This window comes from Condylura cristata, unplaced genomic scaffold (assembly GCF_000260355.1).
Source record: "Condylura cristata isolate star-nosed mole 26May11 unplaced genomic scaffold, ConCri1.0 scaffold00013, whole genome shotgun sequence".
NCBI classification, from domain to species: Eukaryota; Metazoa; Chordata; class Mammalia; order Eulipotyphla; family Talpidae; genus Condylura; species Condylura cristata.
The window spans coordinates 28662551-28674713 of record NW_004567114.1 but is presented as its reverse complement, the minus strand read 5'-3'; the positions used below and the strand labels follow the sequence as shown (position 1 = coordinate 28674713).

General features: G+C 40.7%; 1 protein-coding gene across 2 annotated transcripts in view; it reads left to right on the top strand.

The window, feature by feature from the left end:
• SYNE2 (spectrin repeat containing, nuclear envelope 2) overlaps positions 1-12163 on the top strand; it is a 239253-nt gene that overhangs the window by 137646 nt on the left and 89444 nt on the right. For both annotated transcript variants that reach the window (XM_004681792.2, XM_004681791.2), the window contains exons 61-64: positions 2109-2300; positions 2913-2987; positions 4197-4301; positions 8872-8988. In XM_004681792.2, coding sequence (XP_004681849.1) covers positions 2109-2300; positions 2913-2987; positions 4197-4301; positions 8872-8988 — 489 coding nt within the window. The remainder of the gene's footprint in view (positions 1-2108; positions 2301-2912; positions 2988-4196; positions 4302-8871; positions 8989-12163) is intronic.

Genomic DNA, 12163 nt, shown 5'->3' with positions numbered 1-12163 from the left:
CAGCAATAAACATGGGGGTACAAGTATCTTTTTCAATCAGTGTTTTTGTGTCTTTTGGGTAGATACCTAGGAGTGGGATTGCTGGGACCCAGAGAACTTTTATTTTGAGTTATATCTACTGGTGTAGAAATTAAAATTCAAAGGGTAAAACATTTAGTTAATTTTAAAATATCAGTGATAGACCCATTATATGTTATAGAAACATTGTGTTAATTACTGTTGTAAGAATTGCTATATAGTTATAATATGTTTTAGCATTTCTATTAATACTAGATATTACTAGAAATTACATACTTTTATGTATGTAAGAAATTATATTTTCCAAAAATAACAGTTGTGAAAAGAGTGACATGGTTGTACATTTTTACAAGTCTTTAGTATCTGACTTACTCAACAACAGATTTACATCCTTCTGCATTTGCTCTGAGTTGATATATTAATAGTTTTGTTTAAAATGGATAACTTATTATGAAATTGATCTTGACCTCATTGAATGCGGACCCCCCTCAGGGGTCTGTGGATGCACTTAGGCTTTGTGACCTGCTGTGCCTCCTTCCTGCTGGCTGCTCTGTGGAAGTGTTATTCTACAGCTGCGGCATTGCATCTGTTAGGAGACATTCTGCCTTTCAATTTTGGTGTTCATGGAAAATGGACACAAACCACAGCCAACTCAAATTTAATTGTCATTTCACAGGGCAATCACACAAAGTCTAACTTGAAATAGAGGAAGAATATTGCTGTGGGGATATGCATGTTAGCCAGAAACCATGGGGCTAGCAGTCAGGAAGGTTAGATGCATGGCCCTGGAAAAACAACCTTTCTCTGGACTTCAAAACTGCAGAAATACTAAGATTCTTCAACTAAAAAAAACCTTGATTTTGTGAATATTAATGCGAGGATGGATGGCTGGGTGCATGGGAGGATGGGTAGGTAGATGAATGGGTGGATGGATGGGTTGATGGATGGATGGATGGGTGGGTGGGTGGATGGATGGATGGATGGATGGATGGATACAGGTGAATAATTTAAAGAACATATTAGGAACAAAATTCTAGCCCTTGAAGGTTTCCTAAAAAGAGCAGGTTTTCTCCCCGTGCAGTATGCACTGCGTATCTCAGGCAGAGAGCCAATGACACCTTTGAGGGTGCTAGACAGGAGGATGTCAAACTTGATGACATCTACTATTCATTCTAAATTTAAGTTTCTATGATTCTGTAGTCCTCTTACAAAAATACAGATATCTGCATCTCTTCCATGTACAATAAATTTTACTCCCACCTGTCTACCATACACATTTTTTTTTAAAGATTGGGGTACAGGCCAGAGGTGAGAGGCTTCACCAGAGACAGAGTGGGGAGCAGAACAGGCAGATCGATGAAGCACACTGCTGAGGGGAGCAGCGGGCGGGTCAGGAGAGGTCTGCCACGCCATGTGGTCACCTCCGGGGCAGGTGGGGATCGAACTCATGCGGAAGTGGCTTTAGCTTCTCAGTGCAGTGCTTTAACCCACTGTGCCACCAGGGAGGGCCTACCATACACATTTTTAAGTGACACCATAAAGCTTGGAATCATCTGCTGTCATTCCCCTAGTTGTCCACTTCCCAGCACCTTTATTTATCTCTTCCCATTTGATAGGAAGTTTTGAGAAAAAGTGATTGAGTTCAGTTGTACGAAGAATGCTTCAAAGACAATAATAAAATGAGATTTCTAATCATGCTTTCTCATAGTGGTTCCCAAATGTTAGCTTGTTTATGCATTTTCTGGAAAGCTTGTGTTAAAGTGCAGATTCTGGGCCCTGGCCTGTGACCTGCCACCAGACTAGTGGCTTCTGCCCCTGACTGCACACCCTGGCAAATGTGAGCTTGGCATATAGCTTCCAACCTTCAGGGGTTGATTAACAAGATGAGGCTAAGATATCCTGCAGCTCCTAAATGCTCTCTAGGTTGTTCAGAAACAGCCAGAATGGCAAGAAGCTATATAGACTGGCTCTTAGTTCTGTGCCACACAGCATAGAAAAAATTTCATTTTTAAACCAAAAGAAACAGGCCTCTGTGGGCATGCACGGGGCCTCAGATGCCCCAAAGCCATGCAAATACTCTTTCTGCACAGGGAGAAATGGAAAATATGGAAAAGCAGATTATGAGTTTGAACCAGAAAAAAGAAGACCTGCTGGTACACTTGAAGGCAGCCCTGCTAAAACTTCACCAGCATTTACAGCAAGAACAGCAAGAATTGGAGAAAGAGATTCTCTTAGCACCAGAAGAGGATGGAGTCGATGAGAAGGAACTTTCAGAATGGCAGGTGGGTCTGACTCTGTTAATGCTGCCTGACCCTGCATTCCATAGGGACTTTCAGGGGGTAGTGCTTTCCCCCAGGAAACCTGTGGCATCTATGTCTGTGGCCAGCGTAGTAAAGGAATTTTAGAAAGTTAAATACTCCATCTGAGATTGTTTACTACTGAACATAAATCTCAGGGTGTGCCATTCTGGACTCAACCCAGAATGCTTCTGCCCGAATTACTTAAGGAGGTGCTTTTGAAATTCCATGAGTAAGTGGGTGGGGACTTCCCTTTGAAGTCTAGTCCTACTAAACAGTCAGTCCATTGCTGAATGAAAATTAGGGCCAGCACCTCTCTAAGCCCCCTCTGAAGCCACATCAATGAATCACATTCTTGAATTGTTTGATGAGGAGCCCAGAAGGCAATGCATATGAAGGGAACCTAAGGTAGGACCAAGTCAAGAGGGATTCAGGGCGGGATTCAGCTGAAAGGTGCAGGACCCAGCAGCTGCTTATGTGGGTGGGCAGCCTGTATAAAGTGAGTAAAAAATTAGCTACCTGAAAAGGCAGTCAGCCAGCAGTCATGGCGCTATTGAACGGACACCCAACAGTGAGTTTTTGTTCTGTATTTTGCAGGTAAACAGAACATGCTCTATGTCTCTCCTGCCAGCAGTGGAAGAGGAGGCTGAAGAGAGCACCCTGAAGAGTGAAGTAAGGAAAATAATTTTCTTATTAACGTTGGTTAAAATTGAAACCTCTAAAGGGTCAAAGAGAAGATTGTAAAGGGAAAACCTAAGAGGTTTAGACGTAATGTAGACTAATGTTGATATTTTATAAGGGAGATTGAAGGTTTTTTTTTTTTTTTTTTTACATTACCAATATTGAAGTACATTGGGATAGATATAATTGATGCAAAAACGGGATAGATGCAATTCAAGTACATCTGGGGGCAAAAGATTTGTTGTCCTACCCCGACTTCTGAGTACTTTGAAGTCTTGAGAATACATTGTTTGGTTGGCACTGCTGGTGTGCGTTAGAGAATTTTATTTCACTACATTTAAATTAATTAAATTAATCTCTGCAAACATCATTACCAAGGACACAAAGAGATGTGTTAGCAACTAAGACTACTTCTAAACCTTCTACTTCCTTAGACTGGCTGGATGAGACATTTACAATTGTCTTTCCTGAGATCAATTTCCATTTAATGCCTTCAAAACTAAAGTTATAATGTGTCTTGGGGCCAAAAAAAAGGCACAGCAATTTATGGTTTTTATGTCTCAATATGATTACCAAATATTTTTCATGCTCAGTTTACAGTTTGTTAAATAGCTCCATTGTCACATAAAGTATGTGGTAGTCCTACTGTGTGTTTATAGAACTGGGGGAGCCTGTGGAGGCATGCAGGCTTGGGTGCACTGACCATCAGATAACTTCCTGATCTGATTATGATCTTCACAGCAGATTGACTTATGAGCACAGAGGAAATAAAAGCAGTCAAAATAGTGCCCGTTGGTATGAGTCTAATTTAAGACCTGAGTTTGCTTCTGAGCTGATATGTTTGTAACATTCATTGTCTTTGGCAACAGTAACAGAAATTCATGTTCATCAGCTGTTATTTTAAAGACAGCATTTCAGGGCACATCACCCCATGCAGATTCAATTCGTACAGCACTCTTTTAAAGATCTTTCTGTGATTTGAGTGGATTCCCAATTTTTAAGAATAATTTTTAGCTTTCAGGAAAATAACCCCATTTGGAAACCTATGACTCAATTAGCCAAAGAAATAAGTGAAGAATAGGGGGGAAGGTGGGAAATTAAGGAATATAATTTTATTGTCTGGTAAACTAAGTCTTGTATAAGAGATCAACAGGAAGGTAGACGGTGTCTTCCTTTGCTAACAAGTGATTACTGTGTTAGAATGGAAACAAAAAGACAGAGCCATCATCTTGGCCTTTACTCTGGAAGCATGACAAGGACTTGGAGGAAGACAGAGCATCCTCATCCTCTGGAACAATAATCCAGGTAATCTGGCCTAACACGCTTGGAGGTGGGAGATGTAAGAGATTGGAAAGCAAAGAAAATACTGTTTGAAAGAATGCTTCAGGAGGACACCTGCTTGGGATGGAATTTTTTAAAGCTTTTCGCAATTCTGCATAAGGCAAAGACAGCCAAGTACTTGCTGCTTATTTGTTTTTCTGTTGTGTGCTCAGCAATCATACACATATTCCCTGAGGAAAGCTCCATATATGAAAGCCCAAAATTTGACAAAACAGATAACTGAAAGGGACACAAAGGCTCAGCATCACCTTTCAAAGAATTTAGCAAGTCTTTAAGAGCGGTGGGGGGTCTCCATAATTCCTCTGTTGAATGAAGGAGTGTATAGGTAAATAAGAAAGTCCTTTGTTTCCTATGGCTTTCTAAACCTCTGGTCTCTCAAAATGGAGGGCAAATGCTCTCAATTTAGAAAATCATTATACGTTGATATGAAAATGATGCTTTTCTCTGACCCTGAATCATCTCTGCGCCATCACACCCATATTCCTCCTTGCACGTGCCTTGGGTCAGGCTAACCCTCCCCAGCTTCCAGGCGGGGTGTTTCCTTAGTCATGGTACCCGCTCTGCTTGTACCTGCTTCTCCAGCCTCTGCTTCTGACAGGTTCCTTCTCTCTCCACCTCAGAATTAGCTGTGTCTCCTCCCCAGCCTCTCACTTCCCGCTTGAGAAAGGAGCCACATGTGCTACAGCCCAAACTAACTCTCACTCTTTCTCTCCCTGATTCATCCTTCCCTCCATGTCTGCCTATAAATTTCCTCCCCATCCACAAAGACCAGTCGCAGCTTCCACCACTATAAGAAACTTCCCAGCTCTTTGCCTTTGTTTTCAACATTCTGCACCTTGGTTACAACTTACTGCATTTTCATGCTTACACCTGACACATTTTCACAAACATAAGAACTTAATCTACCTTCTTTGACTGTAATTGGGTGTTTTATTTTCCATTGCCAAGACTTTGCATTTATTTACTTTTAGTGAGTACCATTGCTTTATGTCCTTCTTAGTATTTTTAAATTATTTAAAAATTTTTAATAATATAATAGTTTATTTTTACATCATTTTGTGCCTTTTTGCATCTCAGTTGTAATCCCCATGGGCTTCCCATCACCAAATCACCTGTGTGCCGTAATCATAGTCCAGTGCCCTTCCCTCCCCATTTTTGATCCCATTCCCCACTCCACCCCCATAAAATGTCTCTGGTATATAGCTGTTCATTATTATTATTATTATTATTTTCTCACCTGGCCCGTTATACTCCTGCTATGAGTGAAACCATCCTGTATTTTTCCTTTTCTTTCTGGCTTATTTTCACTACGCATGATCTTTTCCAGCTCCATCCCTGTTGCTATGAAAGGCATGTGTTTATCTTTTTTGGTTGCTGAGTATAATTTGACATTTTAAAAAAATAATATAATACTGTATTTTTACATCATTTTGTGCCTTTTCCCATCTCAGTTGTAATCCCCATCACCAATCACCCATGTGCCATCACCATACTCTAGTGCATTCTTAGTGTTTTGACAGCATAGGATGGTCCCCCTCAGGTATCTTCTGCATTTTTATGTCCTATGCCAGGCTCAATGTGAAACTTTAATGCATTGATTTCTTAACTCTGTTGTGTTGACTCTGCTTCCTCTTATTTTAGTGTCTTTATTTGTTGCACCCCACCCTGGACCCCTTTGTAAATCAAGGTTTTTGCCCCTGGCTATTCTTAAACTGCCATTTACTTCTGGAACATCCATTCAGTGCCCTTGTTGGTCCTAGGACTTCCTGCTCTCTCCTTTAGACTCTGTCCAGCACATTTTCCATCTGGTAATGCACCTGTCTTCCACTTAAAGTCTGCACTCCCCCATCTTACCCACCTGCAACCGCCTTCATCTCCTCCTCCTTTTATTGTTGGGGTAACTCGGTTTACATGACTGTTTGCACATTCGAAGTATGGGATCCTCTCCCCCCTTAGGTGTTGTTACTACACCATGCCCACCAAGAAGACATTCTCGGCCAGCCATCTTCCACGTGCTCTCTCTCTGGGTGGTGGGCTCCCCCCACTGCCCCTCCTCTGTGTTCTTTCATGATAGTGGCAGCTCCTCCCATAGGTTTGGCAGTCCTCTGTAGTCAGTTTCCAAATCAAATCTCTAATCTGACTTTCCTTAACATCTGCTCCGCATATCTGCCTTCCTGATGACTTCCCCTTGGAGATGTGTTGTCTTCATCTCTGCTCATTTTGCCAACTTTCCTTCAAATCTTACTGATTTCTCAGTTATCTACTCATGTTCCCGTTGTTTCCTCATTTTCTAAGGCATGTACTTCAGAGTCCTCTTAGGTATTTCATAACTGATCAGCGCTTAAGTGATATCCATTCAGTCTTTACATCCTTCTCTTCCCATTATTTTTGTCCTCTTTCTATTTCTAGGCAGTTGTTCCTTCTAGACTTTTGGAATAGCTTCAGTGGATTTAAAACCACCAGTTACTTTTCCTTATACATCTTATAAAGTCCTGTAAGTGATGTCTTTCCTAAAACATTCATGCTAAACTCCAATCTTTCATGGATTCTGATTACCAACTGAATAAAATGCAAACTCCCTAGCCTGGCATAAAAGATTCTTGATGGTTCCAGCCACCTTTTCCAGTTTTATCTGTGCTTCACATTTAACTGTTGGTTCATACTTTATTTTCTTTTTTCAGATTTATTGAGAAACAGTTGACATATATCACTGTGTACATTTAAGGCATATAGCATGATAGTTTTATATATACTGTGAAATGATTACCACCACAGATTCATCTATCATCCATCTTTTCATACAGAAGCAATAAAAGGAAGAAAGGGGAAGCATTTTTTGCTTCTGATGAGAAATTTTAGGATTTGTTCTCCCTAACTTTCCTGTATATCATACAGCAGCCTTAGCTAATTACCATGTTATACATTGCATCCCTAATACTGATCTCCTCTTGTAATTGGAACTTTGAACCTTTGATCGCCTTCATCCAACCCCCACTGCACTTTCCTCAGCACTGGTAGGATCTCTTCTTGATAAATTAAGCCTTTTGTGTTTGCCTTTAAATGTCACATATAAGTGATCTATAGAATATTTGTCATTCTCTGACTTACTTCATTTCGTATAATAGCTTCATGTTCTATCCATGTAGTCACAAATGGTAGGATTCCTCATTTGTTATGGGTGAATAAAATTCCATCCTATATGTGTGTGTATGCACAGCTTTATTCATTCAGTAACTTAAGTTGTTTGCATTAGTTAATGCAAAGAATGCTGCTAAGGTATGCATACATGCAACTGAGGGGTGCACAGGGGCCCAGAATTCAAGGGCTGCACACTCTGAATGGGGGCCAGAATTTGATTCCCACCAGGAGCACATACACAAGTACCTGTTTTCTGATCCCATGCTAACATTGGACATTTTCAATTGTAGCCAAATGTAGCCAGTAGTTTTAGTTTATATTGCATTTATAGTCTGATAAGACTGAATGTCTCTTTAGATGTTTATTGCCTTTTGTATTCTTTTATGAACTCTTATTTGTGTCATTTGATTGATTTTCTATATGGGGTTATGTTTTCTTTATTGATGGAAGAGTAATTAATATATTAATGATAATATGTATTTATTACAGATAAATTTTGTAAGTAGTTACCCCAGTCCACTATTTCTATTCTAACTTAGATTATGGTTTCTTTTCTGGCACATATTATTTTTGTGTTCTTTGTATACTAATATTACTCTCAGTTATTATATTACTCTCAGTTATTGCCATATCTTAAAAGTTCTTCCCAGCTCCTAGATTAGAAAAAGATTCACTCATACTTCAAGGATTTTTATAATATAAATTTTACATTTAAGAATTAAATACAGGGCCCTCCCTGGTGGCGCAGCGGGTTGAAGCACAGCACTGAGAATCTAGGGCCGCTTCCGCATGAGTTCAATCTCCGCCTGCCCGGGAGGTGGCCACATGGCGTGCGGACCTCTCCTGGCCCATCCGCTGCTCCCCTCAGCAGTGTGCTTCGTCGATCTGCCTGTTCTGTTCCCTACTCTGTCTCTCGTGAAGCCTCTCGCCGCCCCTGGGCCTCTGGCCTGTACCCCAGTTCTGTATGCACAAATAGATAAATCTTTAAAAAAAAAAAAAAAGAATTAAATACAGTGAGAATTCATTACTAAGAGTGAGTCAAAGATTTATCAAAGATTTATTTATCTTTCATGAAATACCACTGTCTCAAATTTAATTAATCTTTTCTCCCGTTATGTAAAATATATAATTTAATTTTAATTCTCTTAGTAACCCACTTAGATATATAATTCTGTATATTCCTTATGTGTTCCTTATGAACTAGAGAGTTATGGAGAATTTTTTTCCAAAAAAGTCACACTCTAGAAGTTCACTTTTCTCTCTAATGAACTCAGTTTTTTGTCAGTGTACTTGATTTCTCTGACATTGTTGCAAACAAAGGGTAAAATGAGCATGATTCAGAGGCTGGACTTGCAGGGCAGGAACTTTTCTGCATCTCTTACTCTTCTCATTACAGGACTCAGTTGAGAAAATAAGCATATGTGCTAGTTCCATGGCTCAGCTTCTTGCACCAAATTCACTAAACCCTGAACAAGGTCCAGAGTTCTCCCTGAGTCCCAGCCCAACAGAGCAGGTAAGTCCCTGTCCCTATCAACTCCGGGACCAGATCAGAAGTGACAAGTTTTCTGGGTTTTGCAGCATTTGTTGCATTGTGCAATACCACACTGACAAAGAGTCGTGGAGCAGGCTACATAATGCAGGATGCTGCCGAAGAGCAAGACCCTGGACTTTTTATTGTAGACTAATCACACAGCATTAACCATGTGAGGAAGTGAAAAAGAAAGGGAGAATTAGAAGAAGCTGGGGGAAAAGTGGAACTGTATTTCTCATTTGCTGATAGCTTGGTATGTAGATCAAGCCCTGATTCCCCAGTCAGGATTTCAATCTTATCAATAAGGCCTTCCACTGATCAGCTTCTGGGGTCCTTCGTTATACATCAGTCAATGCCCCCTGGGCAATTCTGGTCATATCTCGTGATGTGTAAGTCCAGGAGTAAGTTTATGCATCCATCCTCAGCCCCCTGGACATTCCCAGTCATACCTCGTGATGCCTACCCTTCCCAGGGTAATCCAGCTCTATGCTCTTAATTGATGTGAAAGGTGCCTCATAGGGTTGGGCTCTTATGATCAGTCACTTCTGACCTTGCTTTAGGAATACAGAACTGTAGGTAACAAAATGGAGGCTGGATAAGCCGCCTAGGATTAGCAGACCCACATGCAGTTCTTTGTATTTCAAGCCAAGAGTTTGCTGTGAACTTTAACATCTTCATATGTGCTGCCAAGCTGGAGAACTGAGAGCTGTGCCATCAGAGACTTACCTAGAAAGCAAGCATGGCACGGAGCAATTAAAGATGCTTCACTCACTCACCTTTTTGCAACGTCTTTCCGTTAGCAATTAGTTCTTCAGTAGGTGTAAGGAGTGGGGGCAATGAAAGTAGAAAACAGTTAGTACTGATTAACTGCTATTACGTCAGACATTTGTATTTGCTGTTCAATCCTTGGGTTAAATACGGCAGCTTGATAGCAGCAGCTTACAAACAAGGAAATAGAAATTCAGGGAATAAAATTACAGCTGGTAAATGGAGTAAGGACTCAAACCCATTCTGTCCAGTCTGCCTTCCTAATTTGAACATTTAGTATAAGAAGTATGAAAAATAAGAGTATGGGAAAAAACCCTCCCTTCCCCCCGAATGCAAAACCATAAGACATTCACTTAAATAATTTCTCCCTTTAGAATGGGGGATATCAGCTAGAGAAAATAGTGAGCAGGGGTGCTCTTGTGGCCTCCCAAAGTAAACCAGCATCACAGCATCCAGGTGGCATGCCTGGTGTGAGTGGTGCAAGTATGTTTAGGTTTTACATTTTATGAAATGTGTGGGAGATGTGCAAGCTTATAGAACTGACTGTAAAATATCAAGGAGTACATTTAAAACATTGGTATTAGGCACGCAGTATAGCTCCAGCCAGAAAATTAGCTTGCCTTGTAACTGCATCCTGTCATTTAGATCAGTGCTGTGTTGGTGTGAAAAATTCACCGAGCTAATGTAGGTTAGCAGAGGGGTGGTGAGATGACATCAGCATGAACTCGCAGCCTCCCAGGCATGATGAAATCAGGAACTGAAGCACAGCTCCACTTTCCAGCTGTGTGGCCATGAGCAACTTGAGTCACCTCCCTAAGCCTTCGTGTCCTCACCTGACACTGGGAAAAGACAGTGGGCTTGTGGCATGAAATGTGAGGTGGTCTGGTGGTCACTCCTAGTGCGGTGGCCCTTAATAAAGCCCAGATAAAGCGTTACTGATTTACAGTCATGCTCTGCAGATGCCATGATTCTCTAACAAGAAATACATGTGCGACACTTCTAGCACCTTTCCTTCCCCCCGAAAGCACAGCCATAAAGCATTCACTTAAATAATTTCTCCTTTTAGAATGGAGGATATCAAAGAACATAGTGAGCAGGGGTGCTATTGTGGGAAAAACTGTGCACTCAGAATGAAAAGATCACCAGGCTCTGTGGTTTTGGACAACCAACTTACGCATAGGCCCGAGCTCAGAGGTGCCCTGTGATAGGGGAGACTGTGAGCTGATTGAGTGGTGGTGTGCTTGGGTTGCTTTAACTGGAAACAAAGGTGGGTGACTGGGTAGTGGAAGATTCCCTGGCACCTCAGCTATTGAAGTTCTGTTGTTGCTAACACTCTTTTTTTCCCCTTTCATTTACCTTTGAATTCTTTTAGGCTCCAATGACTAGCAAATAAAGCCCAGAGCAGTAATCTAGCTTCCTTGTTTCCCTATTAATTCAGTGAGTTTAGTAAGAGCAAAGAAACTTGACACTGTTATTTTAAAAAAAGGTGTATGGCATGTGATAGGGGCACAAAGGCTTTTGAATAAAGAAGGCAGATGGTAAATATGTTATTACGGATAAATTAATTAGTTGATATCAGCAGATTATTGTCTCAGATGGCAAACAATAATAAAATAAAAGCAGCTTTCAAAATCTTTGCCACTAAGATAGAGCAGTAGCTGGAAACTAGAAAACAGTTGACTCGAGGCTGGTGTCCGGCAGTAAAATCATACGATGATTGCTCTTTTAAAAATCAGGATAAAGAAAGAAAATCAAGACAGGGAAATGCAAATGTAGACCTGTGTATGGACAGAGAACACAAGGTCTGGGAAGACTTCCTTGGAAATGTGATTTTAAAGGTAGACTGACAAAGTCAGGGAGAAGTAGTATTTCACGAGAAAAGAACAAGTGTGTGAAGTTAGTAGGTGGCTCAGGGCGACAGGTGCAACCCAGTGATATGTCTCCCAAGCCAGCTTTCATAACGCTCACCGGTGTGTGAGCAGGGAGGGTATTTGTAGACCCTGAGTGCCTCTCCTACCACGTCCCAGGTTTGCTCACTAAAGTTTGGTGTTTAAACAAAATACTAGAAAACGTTGGGAAATGTGCATTTGGGTTAAGATGGGACTTGAGCAGCTTCCAGTAGCAGTGTATACTTTGACCTAAACTGTGTCTTATGAGATGCTAATGTATAGTTAGCAAAGTGATACATAGAAAATACTGCATTTCATCATAATCAGTAAAATTTTTATTGAGAGCAGTAACTTAGTAGCACAAATCCTTATTCCTAAAGAATTTCCCTAAAAGGTTTGGTAAACTCATTAATTAGAAAGAGGATAGGTTAGATAGTAGGAGATAATCTGTCTCTGTTACATCATCATTTTCCTCCACATTGAGTATTTATTATGTAATT